The sequence below is a fragment of the Xyrauchen texanus genome, chromosome 8 (assembly GCF_025860055.1).
Source record: "Xyrauchen texanus isolate HMW12.3.18 chromosome 8, RBS_HiC_50CHRs, whole genome shotgun sequence".
NCBI lineage: Eukaryota > Metazoa > Chordata > Actinopteri > Cypriniformes > Catostomidae > Xyrauchen > Xyrauchen texanus.
In genome coordinates, this window is record NC_068283.1 from 31,874,003 (window position 1) to 31,892,868 (window position 18,866).

The window sequence follows — 18,866 nt, forward strand, 5'->3', positions numbered from 1 at the left end:
ATCTATTGTACATAATGTGGTATAGTACACATGCATTAATATCCTTATATTTATATATGTGTGCATACCTGCTGTGCTGTGGTGGCTGTCTGCAGTAGACGCTGCTCTTCCCATAGGCAGCGTGCCACGATGCGAGCGATCTCCATGGGCTTCTCCAGATATTTGCTCTGCAGGTGCTGTTTGATGCGCCGTAGGTTGTGTTGGTAAAGGACGTTGTTCTCCTGCAGGAAGCGACTGTACTGCTGATCGATCTCCCCCAGCAGGTTATGGAACACCAGTGTGGCATGAGACTCCTTATTGGCTGCATATGCCCTGTGGCAGACACAAGCAAACAGCCTCATGTAATGTGCATTCCACACATGTACTTGACAATTTGCTATAAAATGGCTGAACGAAAATAAACATGCAATATACTCAAAATTACCAATAAAAAAATTATGATTTTATTATACATTGGCTGTCTGTAGATTGGAACCAACACAAGGGAGTGAAGCGTTTAATTTTTATTTAGCTTTTTTAAACAGGCAAAATAACAGATTCATTATTCAACTAATTCATACTTAACATGAAAATAATTATCGTAAAATCAGTCCACTCAAAACCCAAAGCAAACCTATATTTAGAGCTTTGTCTTAGCCTAAAAAAAAGCTAAGAAGCAGTCTATCTGAGAAAATGGTGAGTATTATGAAAGTCCTGGCTCTCATGTGCAGTTGTGTGCAAATGTAGTCATCAGTCAGGTGATGTCACTTGGTCTTCTGTTACTCAGCACAAATTCCCCACTGCTGGTCTCACCACAGCATAGTAAAGAAACGCACATCACCCCTATCCTTTACAAATTAATATAAAGTAATTAATCCTCTAAACACATGCAGATTTTACTTGATATTGTTATAGCTTGTTTCAACAATTTCTTTGACAACTGCAAATTTGATGAGATCAAATAATCAGTGAGGAGGACTGAATGTCTACATACACAACGGTTGGTGTTTGAAAGCTGAGGTTGGAGTACAAATAGCTTCTGCAGCTAGCCATTGCCCTGAAGCAATAACGTTTTTTGGCAATAAAGTGCAGGCTTTATTAGGCTACTACTGCTTACGTCCCTCTGAGCACTTTAGCAAAGAGTCCATTCAGAATCCTCTATGACACAGTCAGTATGTCACAAACCAAACACCCCAAAGGTTATTTTTTGTGCTATTTGTCTCATGTTTACTTAAACCACGCTAACCAAATAAAGTCCCCTTTAGTCCCTTGATAGGGCTGATAACTTTGGACCATATTTTCATACAATAGAACTGGATCACTGATGCAACATTAAACTGCCAGCAGTATATATCATTGATTTACACCAACATATTATGATGCTTACATGGCATTCTCATGGCATTGAGTCACTTAGCAGATGCTTTTATCCAAAATGACTTAACAAGCAATTTGTCACACAAGTCAACCTTATCTGCAATACCGAACACTTATCAAAGTAGCTGGAGAAGTATACAAACTAGTCCAGAAGAAAGAGACAAGAAAATTATCTTCATAATTAAAAAATAAATCTTCCCTTGTACACATTTCACGCAGACAGCTTTATTGAATGCTTCATTAATAATAATAGAAGCCAATAATCCAGATCTCTCCGCTGAGGAAATAATTGTGAGTATCTAAACTATGATACACTTTCATCGCCTCTGTTTCATCCGTATCAATAACATGTCTGGATAAGTCACATCGGGTAAATGGTTTATGTTCTTTGAGAAAATATGTTAACTCCGAGCATTTAAAGGATCTGGTAATGATGATACCAGAAATGCTTCTGGGCAAGACCTGCGCAGCAGCATTCAAATTCCTTTGTTATTTTTACATCCTTGAAATGGTATATTTTTAAACTTGACAGACTAGAGTCACTTTTCACTGTCATTATGGCAAATTTTGAAAACATTTCAAGACTTTTTTGAAAATCACCTTTTGTGTTACAGAAATGAAAGAAAGCAATACTGGTTTGTAACAATGACAGAATTTGTAATTTTGGGCGAACTATCCCTTTAAAAGTTTTCATATTCCAGAGAGTTTACATAATAGGTCTCTAACACAGGAACGGATTACCAATATGCCAATGGGGCCAGTGCCCATGGGCCATTGACCCAGAGGTGCCCTGGGCTTTAAGGCTGCGCGATCTAGTTAGGTGATCCCCCCACCACTCAACAACTTTTGGGTGGAAGTGGGCCTTTGGAGATAATTGGCCCCAGGGCCTTTGCAAGTCATACTCTGTCCCTGCTCTCACAGGATTTCTTCATGTTCACTTCTAGAGCAGATTCAAACAAAATGAGCAGAATGGAGTCTGCTAGATGCTGCAAAGACTATGAATGTGCATGGATTACTGTGATTATATTAACCTACTTCCAATCTCCACCCAAGATGAGTATTTCAGAATGTCACAAACAAATGAACATAAACTCTCCAGTGAACTCAACAATTAACACACTTGCTATACACCCTCCTTAAACACTTCTTGTTTCCCTGTTGCTTTGTCACACCTACATCGGAACTAGCTTGTGCTTTTCTTGCCAATTTTGGACCTTTGTACTACAGCACATCTCATGTTTACAATGGAAAAGAGGACAATTTTTTTCCCCCCAAAACGAGCAAAACCACCCTAAGTTTCTACTATGCACAGCATCATTTTTTAAATAGTTTGCTGAGAAAAATAAATAAATAAGAGTATCACATCTAAACCACACCCACGATTAGTTTTAACCAGTCATCAATGCAACAACTAGCCAAGTTCTGCTAGGTCAAGCATTTCAGGGATGTGCATGAAAAGGAGAAATATCAGGACAAATATCAAATAAATTTGCCTTTATGAGTTTGCATTAGTTGTTGTAGCATTCCTCTTTTGAAGTATCTGCTAAAATAAATAAACGTAAAGTTAAATTAGTGCAGTAATAATTCTCTCATCTCTAGAAAATAATACTGTTTAAAATGCCTATAATATTGTTTGATGTCATTAATGTGTCAATTTTGTGGATATATTACTCAATGTTCTATTACGTCTTTATCTTACACTAAAAGAATGACAAAATGTGACTTAACAATTACTAGAAAAGCTTTCAGAAGTAAAGTGCAGCACTAAAATTGTCCAAAAGAGCACCATAACTGTCCAAAACCCTAGTTTTGGTAAATTGAAATGAAACAACATTCTCCGATCAACTGATTCAAGCAGGAAACACAAAACACTAACGAGATAAAGCTTCAATGCTTTAACACTGAAGAAAACACTCAGCATTCCACAACCAAGAGGACAAACTCAACATGCAATCAATGCCTGATCCTGCGTGCAGTAGCATAATATTCATTACTATTTATTCTAGATTTTCGCCATTTAAAAATGCATACTATAATAACGAAACTAAAAAGGAGACTGAAACTGAACAGAAGTCATATCAGTGTGACATTTGAGTCCACAATAAAATCATAGAGAAAACTGATACGCCAGTCATATCGACACTTTGAGAAAATGTAGAGAAAAAAATGGCATGGTGTGTGTTATTCTTTACAAAATACATTCCAGGAGCACATTTATGGGCAGAAGCGTGACTTCACAAAAGTTCAAACTTGACCCACATTCTACGAACAAGGAAGTGTTGTTACAAAAATTATATTTTGAAGCAGCAGTCTTGACAAGCTGTTAGCCAACAACTTTATCATTTCTATTTGATGAGCAACAGTGATAATTATCTTCACCTCTCTTGGTGTCAGAAAGTATCCTTTGCACCTATTGTTATCCATCTGTGGCTTTAAAATCATCCTGACTCAGAGCTTTAAAGGCATAGTTGACCCAAAAATTTAAATTTGGTCATCATTCATTCCTCGTATCTTTATAAACCTATTTGACTTTCTTTTTTCCGTTGAACACAAAAGTGAATGTCTGAGCTAGTCAATTGATTATTCAATATAATTAAATGGTTATTCACTGAACATTTTCAAGGCAAGATTTTCAGTGAATAACTGCTTAAATTTCAGTCTATTCCTCACACAAAGCTTTTGTGTGACTTCAGAAGATTTTGAATATATTGTCATTTGAGTTTTTGGAACAACTTGAGGGTGAGAAAATTATGCAGTAATTTTTAGGGTGCGCTATCTTGATCTCTTCTTTTATGTCATTTCTTGTCTACTGCTGACAACTCACCAATCCTGGCTCTCGATCCAGGGGGCTAGAAACTGACGTAGCTCCATGGGGAAGCTGTCACTGTACAGGTGGTACAGTTGTTCCAGGTACCGTGTCTCTAACTGCTGTAACTGATTCCACTGGGCCATGTTGACCTACAGGAGAGAGAGAGAGAGAGAGAGAGAGAGAGAGAGAGAGAGAGAGAGAGAGAGAGAGAGAGAGAGAGAGAGAGAGAGAGAGAGAGAGAGAGAGAGAGAGAGATGTAGATTTAACTAAATTGACACAAAGAAGACAAACCAAACAGGTCTTTTCAGCTTTTCAAGTTTATTTTCCAAAAAAAAAAAAAAAACACTGTCACAAGAACACTTCCTCATTCACAGCTCAAAGCAAATGCAAACTTTAACAAACTGTGCTGCAGAAGACAACAGCAAACCACAAAACCTAATGTCCTCAACAGTACAATGATCGACTGTATACAACCCATGCTAATCAGGTTGTAAATAATTGGTAGCACTAAGTTACAAAAAAGTACTAAAGTACAAATGCAATTTAAAGCAGATGTCAATAGCTCATATCTGTACAAAGGCCTGCAATCCCTGCAAAAAAGAAACACCTTAAACCATGCTGTTCCAAGCTGTTGCTGAAAAAGCTAAAACTATTTTAGATTGGTCTTCAAACCATGTCATATCTAAAACAGACATACATAAGAGTAGTCAGGGAAGCAGGAGACGGATGTCACCAGCGTTTCAAGGCCGCAGAAATCAGTGGCTGTTGATCGTCAAACAGTGAGAACATCCGTTCAAAAAGGAAAACCTCAAAAGCCCATGCAGGCTGTCTTTCTCTACATTACCTCAAGCAGATACGGAATACACACTCATACAGTTCACCACATGCACACACATATCCACCTACACACAAAGGTTTGCACTGACAAACACGCAAAAAAAGACCAGGGCCAGGGCTGGTATATGGCACCTTTTTTAATCACATCTTCTCAGGTTTGCACAGTGACATTTGCATTTTGAAGAAGGATAGAGAGAAAAATAATGTAACAGATACAAAATAATGAGATGTGAGAAAATCATAGCAGGTGTTCTAGCTAGTAGCTACATATTTTTAGTTGATTTGTTTGTTGTATTTAAAGCTTTTTTTTTGTTGCATTTAAAGCTCTTAAAGTGTTTAAGATTAAAGTTATCCTTTCAAGTGATTTTAATAAAAAATGTGTCCAAACAATTTGCCGTTAGCTGAAAGGTGTGTTGTTTGCATCTCCGATATATGCAATTCTTAATTTGAGACTTGCCACAACTTTTGGCCAATTAATTATCACTGCTTTTCAGACGATGGTGTACTGGGTAAGGATTTTTGAAAACCATTAAGAGCATCGAAATTCAAATTGGGACAATTCATTGATAAAATATTCATTAAATCAATGGCATGTTCCCAAATCAGACATCGCTATGGCTCATGCGCAAGTTTCACTCAACACAAGAACAATTTCTAGTCAATGAAATATTTTATAGCATTTCAAGAACTAGAAAAACACATATTAACTATAGAAATTTGATTTAGGCTATCTTTCAACTTTTCCAGAAATTTAATTTTTTTCTATCTTTAATTTCCAGGTTTTCCAAGACTATGGGAACCCTGTACTGTATAAAATTGATGTCACATGATGGATTCAACATCATCTTTTTAAGTTTAGGCAACATGTGAAGAAGCATTTACAGTATTTATATCCAAAACGTATGCTAATTTACACTCACAGACAGAATACATAATGTAAATAACTACAGACTGTTAAACTTATTCGTAGATCTTCCAAATAACAGATAATCTTATAACCTATGCAAATAATCCAAAACAAAGCAAAGAAAACTTACATAGTTATCCACAAAACGAACTGCAACTTTACTCGCCATGTCTACTTGTTGTAAGAACAACAGGGAAGTGAACTACTTTATTCACACACAGGTGAAAAGAAATAAGTATATGACATGGGAGGGTTGGACCCACAGAAATGATTACCAACAAACAGCATTCCACTGATCCATATACATCAACAACACTGTCATCTTGGAAAGACTGAAATGTTCAGTTCATGGTTTTATATATATATATATAATATATATAAATATATATAGTATCTCACAAAAGTGAGTACACCACTCACATTTTTGTAAATATTTGATTATATATTTTCATGTGACAACACTGAAGAAATGACACTTTGCTACAATGTGAAGTAGTGAGTGTACAGCTTGTATAACAGCGTAAATTTGCTGTCCCCTCAAAATAACTCAATACACAGCCATTAATGTCTAAACCGCTGGCAACAAAAGTGAGTACACCCCTTAGTGATAATGTCAAATTGGGCCCAATTAGCCATTTTCCCTCCCCGGTGTCATGTGACTCGTTAGTGTTACAAGGTCTCAGGTGCGAATTGGGGAGCAGGTGTGTTCAATTTGGTGTCATCGCTCTCACACTCCCTCATACTGGTCACTGGAAGTTCAACATGGCACCTCATGGCAAAGAACTCTCTGAGAATCTGAAAAAAAAGACTTGTTGCTCTACATAAAGATGGCCTAGACTATAAGAAGATTGCCAAGACCCTGACACTGAGCTGAAGCACGGTGGCCAAGACCATACACCAGTTTAACAGGGCAGGTTCCACTCAGAACAGGCCTCGTCATGGTCGACCAAAGAAGTTGAGTGCACGTGCTCAGCATCATATCCAGAGGTTGTCTTTGGGAAATAGACATATTCAGGTAGTCATGCAGTTTTAGTTCTTCTTGACCTAAGCGCCGCGTTTGACACCATAGATCACAACATCCTTTTAAGGCGCTTAAGTCAGTGGGCAGGGATTCAGGGGACTGCTCTGAAATGGTTCTCCTCTTATCGTAAAGATAGAACATTCTCAGTTGAACTAGAGGACTTCTCATCCTCCCCGGCTCCCATTACCTGTGGGGTTCCCCAAGGCTTTATTTTGGGCCCAGTCTTATTTTCTCTATACATGCTGCCTTTGACCCAAATCTGTCAAAAGTATAATATCTCCTATCACTGTAATACTGATGATACCCAGCTTTATCTTCCTTTAAAGCCTGGGTACAATTCTGCTTTAGATTCTCTTATCTGCTGTATAAATGATATCAAAAAGTGGATGGCAATTAATTTTCTTCACCTAAATGAATCAAAAACTGAAGTGATGCCAGTTTTAATGATTTAGGTTCCTTTGCTTTTAATTTACATGACAAAGTTAAGAATCTTGGAGTAATTCTTGACCCTGATCTAAAGCTTGATAGACACATCAATTCTGTGGTCAGAGGTGGTTTCTTTCATTTAAGGAACATTGCGAAATTGAAACCCTGTTTATCTTTTAAGGACATGGAAGTTGTTATACATGCTTTTAGTTCTTCAAGACTAGATTACTGCAATTCATTCCTCTGCATTTCTCAAACTCCACTGTCACGTCTGCAGTTAGTCCAGAATGCTGCTGCAAGATTGTTAACCGGGACAAAAAAACACAACAATATATCCCCAGTGTTAGCATCTCTTCATTGGCTTCCAGTCAAATTTAGGATTCAATTTAAGATTTTATTATTTACTTTTAAGGGTTTACATGGCATGGCTCCTCCCTATATTACGGATCTCCTTCAGCAACACACGCCTTCTAGACTACTAAGGTCTTCGCAGAGTTTATTTTTAACGATCCCCAAGTCCCGTCTTAAGTCAAAAGGAGATCGGGCCTTTTCAGTGGCAGCACCATGGCTGTGGAATAGCCTTCCACTACATATCAGGTCTTGTATATCAGTTGATGTTTTTAAATCTTATTTGAAGTCTCACCTTTTTTCACTTGCTTTTAACTGTGCTTAATGTGGGTTTTATTTTATTTGTTTTTATATTTTCTATATTATGTATTTATATGATCTGTTTATGCACTTTGGTCAACATGTGTTGTTTTAAATGTGCTATAGAAATAAAATGTATTGATTGATTGATTGAGTGAGTGAGTGCTGCCAGCATTGCTGCAGATATTGAAGGCGTGGTGGGTCTGCCTGTCAGTGCTCAGACCATACACCGCACACTGCATCAAATTGGTCTGCATGGCTGTCGTCCCAGAAGGAAGAAACAGTATATAAATAATATAGTTTGTGCCTTTGATAAAGGTCATATATCTCACTGTATACAGTATACAATATATAGTCAATTATAAACATATCATTATATAATAAAGTTAATGGTGTGTTGCTGCTATTATTGAGTAGCAGATTATCAATTTACAATTCTAATTAATTCGAAAATTAAACTACAATGTAGGCCCTTGAATGGAAGTACTTATTGTGTAAATTATTACTTTTATACAGTATGTTATGATAGGCCTATATGAAACAAAACAATAATTGTGGACCGATATCACTGTTATGTGAAGACACAAATATTTTATGGATGTTTTGGACAGCTAGATTCATCTATTCATATGCGGCTTTTTGCTTTCTCTATCCAATTCATTGGATGACCACTAGTCCAACCTTTTCATGGTAATAACAGTTGCAAATGTGGCATTGAATATGGATCAAGATACCACACCTCTTGAAAAGACATGCTGACTTGAAAATAAAAAAAACAATCGAATAAATAAATCCTAGAACATCATATGCCATCCCTCACTGCTACCCTCCGAATATTGAGGGACATCATTATTGACAACAAATAAAATAAATAAATAAGCTAAATCTAAATCTATTCTTAAAAGCAAAACTGAGCAGGCAAACTGTAACAAAGACTCAGGTAGGCTGGGATCCATAAGCAGTGTTTTATTGAAACTCACAGATATATGCAGGCAATGGTCAGGCAATGGGGAATCAGGGCAAACGTAGGCAGAGCAGGAGCGTTGTGAGGGAAGCAGGATGTCAGGGCAGGCAGCAAGGGCAATCACGAAGAGACAGGCAAGGATCAGGTAGGCAGGCAGTAATCAATCGTAGACAACAGGGAAAGCAAGGTCGGTAGGCAGACAACAAACAGGAATGGTAGTAGAACGCTCAGTAGTGTAGCCGGAACAAACAAGACTTCGCACTGAGTGTGTGACTGCGCGTAGCTTAAATAGAGGGAGATGAAATGGGGATCAGCTGTGGATTGATAAAGCCCGGTATGTGGGTAATTAGAACTCAGGTGAGTCGGATCTCCGGTGGCCGACCGCGGAGGTGCTCTCGAAAGCGTTTGTGACACAAACATAATCACTGTATAATTAGGTCTGAATCAATGATCTCTCTGTTGCGCAGTTCAAATAGTTGTTAAAACAACACTCCCTCTTTTACAATCTAAACAAATACTTGAATTGCTACAGTGGTGCTGAATAAATGTAACAGGGAATGCTGTAAATTTCCCCATTTCTAAGATGGTACACATCATCTTGGATCATATTGCCAAGAAATATTAGTCTAGAGGATGAAACTACAAGACTTGTCAACTATGGTCTCCCTGAGGGGTTATTCGGTTGTGTCCCACCACCTGACACCCGTTCTCAACTTACAACTGTGTTAGAGCTCCCAAGTGGCAAGAACAACAAAAAAGATTCCCCAGGAATAAGAGTCATAAACCTGATTCAGTTTTCTCTTGAAGAACAGACAGCAATCAGCTGATTTCAGATCAGTGTTTTCACTCCTCAGTCTAGACTGCTTCACAAATGCTCTTAGTTCCTGTCTCAGCTCTCAGACGGCAACCTAAATATCAGCTCCAAACAACACCATGGAGCACAGTGTTGGTTAGCCTTCCTTCCTTGACGTGCTGAGTAACCAAACACACTTCACAGAGTTGGGTTGAGTTTAAATAGTGATGGGGTTGTGGCTTAAAATGCAGTGAGAAAATTAGGCGGTAAGAAAAACTGTCAGAGGTTCCAGTAGCATGGACAGCTGGAGGAGTTCCAGTGTTAGGGAAGCGTAGCTTACCAAGCAACAAGCCACTCACAATTTAAAGAAGATACTAACGATTAGTATCTTACTACATTAAATACTTCAAAGTATCAGTAACTATTAGATACTATTAGAATTATATCCATCCATCCATCCATCGTCAACCGCTTATCCTGTGTACAGGGTCGCGGGGGGCTGGAGCCTATCCCAGCTAACATAGGGCGAAAGGCGGGGGACACCCTGGACAGGTCGCCAGTCCATCGCAGTATTAGAATTATATATAATTTATAATTCAATCAGAGTCTTAATTTTCTAGCATTTAAACAGTGAGGATTTTGAATGAATGATCTTTCAATGACTACATAATAAACAAACAGATAAATGTACATTTTATATAGTTTAGTTAAAAAACATTGTGAACACCAGCCATTAACAAAGCATTTAACTATAAAGATAGATAAACTGTGCACATGGTGAATTAATAAGTGCGTTAGCACGCACAATCTTACCCCGATTACGCTTAATAAGCATGTTTTTTGGGTTAAGGTCATAAATGTTTTAAGCAAAAACCCCTTTATCGGCATTCTTACTGGCTTATCCAATATGTGCATATGTTGTACGCTTGCTTGTTTACATTTTGACATTTAAGCAGAGAAAAAACTGATGATTTAAAAAAAAAAAAAAAAAAAACGTGAAAAAAGGTACAAAGTGTTTTTTTTTTAAAGTTAATAAAGTTTTAATTATCGATTTGTTTCTTACAACAACCTATTGATTTGCTTCAGAAGACATTAATTGATTGATTGGATTACTTTAATGCTGCCTAAATTGGATTTGGACCATCAAAAAGCCAGCAGCCTTACTTACATTATAAGGACCTAAAGAGCTACAAAATGTTTCTTAAGAATCTTGTGTTCTGCTGAAGAAAGACAGTCATACACATCTGGGATGGCATCAGGGTAAGTGAATAATGAGTGAATTAAAAATTTTTTGGGTGAATATTTTTTTTTTTTTAAATAGTTTTATCATGCTGCACTGTTACTTTTTGGTGAAAAAAATGGCTTGTTACTGGAAAAGCTGCACCGCTGCAACAGTACTGTCACGCTACTATCTTATTCGCAGCAGCACCATTTTTCATCTTCATTAACAGGAATGAAAATAAGGCTGTAAGGGATATATGTACAGTCTGTTCAATGGGCTATACTTCAGTTTAAATAGTTTTTGGATCGTTCCAAAAAAATATATTTTCAAGAACACTCAAAGCTCCAGACAACATGAGTTGTAGAAAATAAGATGTGATCTAGGAGCTTTATACAGCTTTATACCCTGCGTGTTATTGAAGAGATAAGTCTATCCCTCACAGCCTCATTGTCATTCCTATTTAAAATTAAAGATGGTGCTGCTGTGAATAAGATCTATTTTTAGTTAGTTACCCCCAACACTGAGGAGAATAATTGGCAAAAAGATGAGAGGGAGTCAGTTAAAGCTTGGAGGTTTATATGCAAACAGTGGGACAAATAAAAGTCTTGTAAAATCGAACAATGCACTCAAATCCAGCCTTTGGCATTAAAAGCTTGTGGTGTAAGTGTTTATGACGTGTAATAACACGCCATTTTCTTATCTATGGAAAATAACTTCCTGTTATGTTAAACAACCTACTGGTCAACAACTCTTGCACAGGATGAAGGAAGGTGAAATTCTAACTTGGCTGACAAAAACAACCTTTGTGGAAATTTGCCCTCCTCTGCTGAATGGAGAAGCCACTAATTATGGATTAACAACATTTTGGACCTCAAGAGGAAGTGTCACTCATGGAAGAGCCCTACAATCGGTCTAAGAAAAATGTAAATGCAGACACGTACTCAGACCTAGCTGTGACCTTCGCCTCCTTTCCATTCCTGCAAAGATGTAGTTTCGTTTAGTGTCTCACCTCCTACGGCACACTCATTCAAATTTAAGGAGTATCTGTGAAGGGATGCATATGTCTAGTTCAGCGATTATTGGTATCTTTAGCGATGTTCTGCTGTTTGAAAAAATACCATCTGCATTTACTTTAACACCACATAGGATAAACTGATGAGAGTGTTTCAAAGCCAGGTTTATTTAAGATTCAATGGTGGTAAGCTGTTGTGATTAATAAACAAACACCCAACTTTTAGTTCAGTACAAAGTAAGCTAAATCGACTGCATTTGTGACATAATGTGTTGATTACCACAAAAAATTATTTTGACAATTAGACAATGTTTCAAAAGGAGACTTAAATATTATACATGTTTTAGTGGCTTTTCCAACCTTAACTGCATTAAGTTATATCCGACATGCGGGTAAACCCTGTCATCTCAGCCCTATACATTTTGAGCACTCTAAAGTAAACTGACCTTATTTAGCTCCAGTAGGTCCTGAGTTGTCTCCATGTCACTATTGCTGTAAATGAGCAGTGAGATGCCATTGTTAAATTTACACGAGGTCAACTCTGACTTTGATTAACTTTTCCACGGACAGTTTTCACAACATTCTCAGTTTTTTCAGCATCCACGGAAGGCCTGGGCACAGGGCCTGAAACTAATGGCACTTTTCCACTGCACTTTACGGTTCGACTCAACTCTGCTCACTTTACTTTTCTGAGCTTGCATTTCCATTGCAGTTTAGTACAGACAAACAGACGCATTTCCCTCCTTTATACCCGTATGTCCGGGGGCGGTACATGCAAATTCTGTCTGCCAATTACTCATTGGCCTTTTCTCAAGTTCAGAGATGCGTGAAGCTCTCAAGAGAGACCCCTAGTGTCGCTTCTTTGACACAACGTTGAAGTGAGCGACAGACGGGGAACTGAGTTTAAATGCATTTGGCTAAGGTGTATGTACATTTATGACTTTAACTGTATGTATGGGGTCATTCTAAGCACACACAAATTTTGATCAAGGTCTATGAAGACAGTCGCATTCTTGAAAAACATGGCCGCCATTGACCAATCAACTATTAGCAGCGATTTGAACTAGTCCTTGGCCTTTCAATTGATTGGTGACCAAATCAGTGCAGAAATTATCTCTGGAGTCACAGTATCAATAAATGTTAAAACATACAAAGTGGCCATGGCCACTTTTTCTTAAATGGTTAAAACTCTTGAAAGGAATGAGATATTACCACCAAATTTAAAACACTTATGTAGCAGGTCAATTTAATGACACATAAAAAGAATTGCATACCTATGCCTCTTGGTGACAGTTCATATATAAGTCCAGTATAACAGTCCATATCTCTGCATTACCTAACTTTAAGAAACTGATGTTTCTGAAAATTAAGGCAATTTATCAATGTTTTAGGTGTTATCAGACTGTCTAATCAACACATAATATGTGTTAAAGGAACTTGAAAGGCTTGAACCCCACTAATTGCTGCTTGCAGCTATATTTTTTTAGTGTTTGTTGAAGTTAAAATATTTCATAATTCATGACTGCCCCTTTACATCTTATATTGACACATTTCTTACACTTACTACATTACTACATTCTGTTACATGTTTGTTTATATGCATTGGTATGATTTACATTGACATGTATAACAAGCGCTAAAATAGTACTCTCTCTTAAAGAGAACTGGCAGCAGTTCTGAGCAAATGTTTACAGTTGAATGAGCACACAATAAAAAGAGAATTGCATGGTAGCTTTTCCCTAATCCGTGCAATGTATGAATAGAATTAATATGTATTTTTTACTTTTTGATCACCTACTGACTGTACATAACAGAAAGGATATAAAACGAGACATGAAATTAGAGTGTGGATCTTGTTTTTGGAAACAAAATACAAAGAACGAAACTTTTACTTGCATAATATGCATTGATTTACATGTATAAATATTTATTGTACAAGTTCTCTCATTTTAATTGACAAGCAACATTTACCTTCTAACAGGCTTACCTTCTAGGCCATGTTGAAAAACGGAAAATGTTGTGAAAACAGACCATGGAGAAGTTTTATCAAAGTCAGAGTTGACGTTGTTAAATGCAATGTAAAGCCAATATCGCAGCTCGACTAAATCAATAGTGACTGCGCAATTACGACACCTCAGGACCCACTACACCTTCAAAAGGAGCTTCAAAAGGTCTGATCACCATTCACTTGAATTGCTCAGGAAATGAATACTGTAAGTCTTATCAGTAACAGCTGACAGCTGCGGCATGTGTTTCAATGAAACTATCAGAGGTTTCACATCGATGTGTAACACACCAAACCTGTGCAAGGTATCAAAAGTGCTGAAATCTGGAGTCTTCATGATGATCACAATGAAAAGAAAGTATGTCAAACAGATTGTATGGTTTCAAAGTGGCAAAACCATAATGGCTGACCTTGAACTCTGAGCCTCTTTCATTCAACAATGCATACATCTTTAAACATCAACCAAGCTACCTTGAAACAAACCCCTAATCTGTTTGAATCTAACATGTATATTCCCCGTTTCCACCTGGTATTAAGATGGGTCTCGTCTGATCAGATCACATGTGGTCAGGTGAAATACATTGCTGTTTACACCTGGTCATTTAAATACATCTTCTGTGACCACTTGTGTTTTAATTTGGAGGAAAGGGACTCGGTTTCATGACGACATGCATCAATCACTCTGTCAGTGTGTTCCTGCATGATAATAAATCACAATAAAGTCAGAAAATACAAAGCGTGAATTTTTTTTATCTAAGCACAAAATCAACATTTCGAGCAGAATTGTCCTTTATTTTCGTGGATTAGTTGTATTAACTTGAGCTGCAGAATAACTGTAACTGTTAAGAATAACTGTTAAGTTCTTATGCTTGTGTACATATTAGCTTTTTAAATGTTTCTGATCGGGCGTTTTTTTTCCTTTTAAACCGCTAGCAACTGGCACTCTTGTTTTCACGCAGCGGTTGATTGACAGTTGAGGGGAGGTGCTTCGCTGTGACGGGACGCATACAGGACGAATTAGTGTTTACACATCGAGTGTGATCAGATGAATTTTTGACCACATTCGTATGTATTTTTCTGATCTGATCACAAAACTTTTCAGTAGGGATGCACCGATACCGATACCGGTATCTGGTATCGGCCTCGATACCACATTTTCTAAAGTACTCGTACTGGTTAAAAGTCCCCCGATACCGGGGACCGATACCACGGTGTTGTCCAAAGCGGCAGAGTTTACAACAAACTGAACAAAATACTTGAGTTGCTGTTACCTGTAAATTTAAATCATGTTTTTTTTATTAAGTACTCGGTATCGGTGAGTACTGAAATGCAAGTACTCGTACTCGTACTCGTTTTCCAAAAAAGTGGTATCGGTGCATCCCTACTTTTCAGACCCTGTTTAGACCTGCATTTAGCGCTGACCACATGTGATCCGATCACCAAAAACGCATCTTAATACTAGGTGGAAATGAGGTCTTATTCAGTGCTATCCTTGCAAAATATTAAAACCTGCAAATCTTAAGTCACACTTCCTGGCAGTTTAAATTTCCATGGAACACAAAAGGAGATGTTAGTCAAAATGTTAGTCAACATTCACTTGTATCTTTTTTGTAGTGGTGCACAGATCAGGATATTTGAGGTCAATACTGATCACTGCTTTTTTAACACTAAGATAGGCCAGTCCCGATTTAAATAAAAAGTGCCTGTGACAGGGTGGAGGGCGGGGCCGGGTCGTGATTATACACACGTCCCTTATCAGGCTAATTAAGCCTCCGAGAGGGATAAAGGCCGACAGAATAGTTCTGTTGTCAATATCAAAGGTCATTGTGATGTATACTGGCAACCAGTAAAAACCATGAGGGCATCACACACCGCAGATATGTGTTCAAAATTAATAAAGTTGTCTATTACTAGCTCCAAAACTGCTCCTGTAAGGAATCATTAGTATTTATGATTTGTTTACCACCTTTGGCATTTTATTGCGATAAAAATCACGAATTATTAAGCAAATGCTTGAAGATGCGGTGCCGTTATTTAAGGTTAAACAGTTATATCTGTTATTAGTGGTATTGTGACCAACATTAATCTGATTTAAATTGGGATCCTCACAGAATAGTGCAGAGATGAGTGACTGCTGAGATATTGAGAGCACATGTAGAGTGTGCTTGTTTGATTGACACAGAGAGCTCTCATGTTGAAGGAAAAGCTAATAGTGCTCATAATCACTCAAACAGTCTTTATCGCTCCACACAATGTCTCATTGTCATGACTCGCGTTACATCATGTATGCTCAGATTTGTATTTGCATGTTTACTTGTTGATCAATTCATTTTTATGCCTGTTTGCGGCCTCTTTATCTTCTCCGTGCTCACTCTGCAGCGAATCAGCAAAACTTCCGTATTTACACTAGAAAATTGGCAACTTAATATTCATACACGTGTAATTCTTACATGTTTTTTAAAAAAAATAAACCCGGCATATTCATCTAAATTACAGCATGTCTGAACGTTTACATTTGTGAATGCTTACAACTGCCACCAACTCACCCTCCAGTGGCCACAGTGACCTTTAACACACATCAGCACAGCTCAGTAAAACAGTTAACATCACAGTGCTAATCCCTAGGCTTTGAGTAAAAGCATTAGGCTGGAAAAGAATCCATCATGTCAATGATATGCAGCAACCTGATCCACTGCAGAAGACATGGCTTCTCACATTAAAAAATGAAAAGATAGAGGATAAGAGATAAGCCAAATATTGGTTTGATAAGACAACAACAAAACAAAGGCATACACACTCAAAGACACATGTGAAGTCAAAGTGGAACATTACTAAACCAAGTAGGGCAGCAACAAATGATTTTGATAATCGACTAATGTAATGATTATTAGTACAATTATTCGACTATCTGGAGATTGCAACGATTAATCATTAGCTCTTAACCGATTATTCAGCTTGTGCCATGACTTAAAAGGTTATTTTAAATGTGCTTACCAACATTAAAGAGGACAACATTTTTTTAAAATACCTCTAAATGACATTCACAGAATTAAAGGAATAATACTTTATTAAAGGAATAGTTAACCAAAAAAAATGAACATTTGCTGATAATTTACTCAGTTTCTTCATCAGAATTTAAGATTTTTAGGATTTCATTTCGGGTCGGAATATCGCGCACCCGGTCCCCAATCGGCCTGATAAGGCGCGCGAGAGATAAAGGCAGCCGGTGACGATTCTTCTTCTTCTTCTTCTTCTTCGAGAGAGAGAATTACGGGCATGTCCACATGTGTGTTTGTTTATGTTGTGTTTTAAGTTTTCATTAAATTATTATTTATGTTGACAAGCCGGTTCTCGCCTCCTCCTTGCCCATCGTTTAACTGTTTTACAACTTTTTAACTACAATGTACTTCCGTACATCTCTGTGGCACGCGCTCATGAGAAGGATAGCAGAAGCTCATCGTTAAGATCACGCGTGGAGGAGGCAGGAAGCAAGTCATTGTTTACAAGAGGAGCGCTGTACAAAAGTTTAATTGTCTTTGCTGTAGATTTGTATTTGTATAAGTGTATTGTTCAAAATGGTCATTTGGTGTGTGTATTGTGGATGCTTCAACCTTCAGAAACCCCAAAGGAAATGCACGTCGGGAAAAATATCAACTTTTCATCGATTGCCTATACATGATCATGAGCGATTGAAGCTCTGGCTTATAGCGCTGAACCTGGATATCAGTACACCCCTACATTCTCACAAATATTGGAGGGTGAACATTTTAACCCTGAGGATTTCAGAATATCAAAAGAAATAAAGGGTCAATATCGGAATTCATCGGCTGTGCCCGTGCCGTTTTTCCAGCGAACTTGGGTATGTGTGTAAACTTTGTCATTGTCACGCCTCCCACAGCACTCCGCTCCTCATCACCCGATTTCTAATTCACCACACCTGCACTCAATTCACTCGCTCATCACTGCCTGCATAAATAACTCACCTTCACGCCACTTCACTGTCAAGTCTCACACAAAGGACTCTAATTTTTAATTTACCTGTCTGTATTTGCTCTTGATCTTCGTCGATATATGTTTAGTGTTTACCCTGTTGTTTCACCTGTCAGTTTGTGAAGCTTCTCTTCTGTGTGATATCACCTGTACCATTGATCTCAGTGTGTAAACCCTGTAAATCCTGTGAATCTCAGTAAACTCTCTCACACTTGGTTTCACTAACTACAACTTGTGTGGCTTGACAGTCATATAGCTTATACAGTTCTGCTAAATATAAAACACAAGTAGATAAAGCAACAGCATTGCTCTGAAATAAAGGATGGTTATTTACTGCAGTAATATTATTTTTATTATTATTATTTGGAAACTATTTTATACATTAATTAAAATTGTTTTGGACTGTTTTGGTTTGTGAACGGCACTTGGTCTGTGCAAGTTTCTTTTGTAAACAATGATGCGCTTCCTGCCTACTCCTCCACATGACGCGTAACCATACCAATGAGCTTATGCCATCCTTCTCATGAACGCGCATCACAGAGATGTACAGAAGTGAACATTTGTTCTGATCAAAGTATTGTTTTGTTTCTAAAAATAATCAATGCTATGTGTGAACACAGTCATAAGATTAAATGGCGTGAGGACATACAATGCAAGACGATTCAGTAACTTACAAAAAAAGTCATCAAATTGGACAAATTATTATTATTCACTTTAGTCAGAGGACATAAAAATATTTGATAATTTAGAGTTGACTATAGAGGTAATTTCGAAGTGTATATGATGCTCCACTACTTAAACCTGAAGTCATCTGCTGAGCAGCCAATGGCAATCGACCATACGCTTTCACACATTGGACCAAGAAGAAATGGAGAT

At 37.6% G+C, this 18,866-nt stretch overlaps 1 protein-coding gene across 4 annotated transcripts in view; it reads right to left on the reverse strand.

Moving 5' to 3' along the window:
• LOC127648463 (signal transducer and activator of transcription 3-like) overlaps positions 1–18,866 on the reverse strand; it is a 44,445-nt gene that overhangs the window by 19,673 nt on the left and 5,906 nt on the right. For 3 of the 4 annotated variants that reach the window (XM_052133149.1, XM_052133147.1, XM_052133150.1), the window contains exons 1-3: positions 6,040–6,120; positions 4,181–4,314; positions 69–312 (exon numbers count right to left, since the gene is read on the reverse strand). In XM_052133149.1, coding sequence (XP_051989109.1) covers positions 69–312; positions 4,181–4,314; positions 6,040–6,078 — 417 coding nt within the window. In that variant the 5' untranslated portion in view covers positions 6,079–6,120. Of the gene's footprint in view, positions 1–68; positions 313–4,180; positions 4,315–6,039; positions 6,121–18,866 lie in introns of those variants that run through there. The other variant, XM_052133148.1, reaches the window with a different exon arrangement.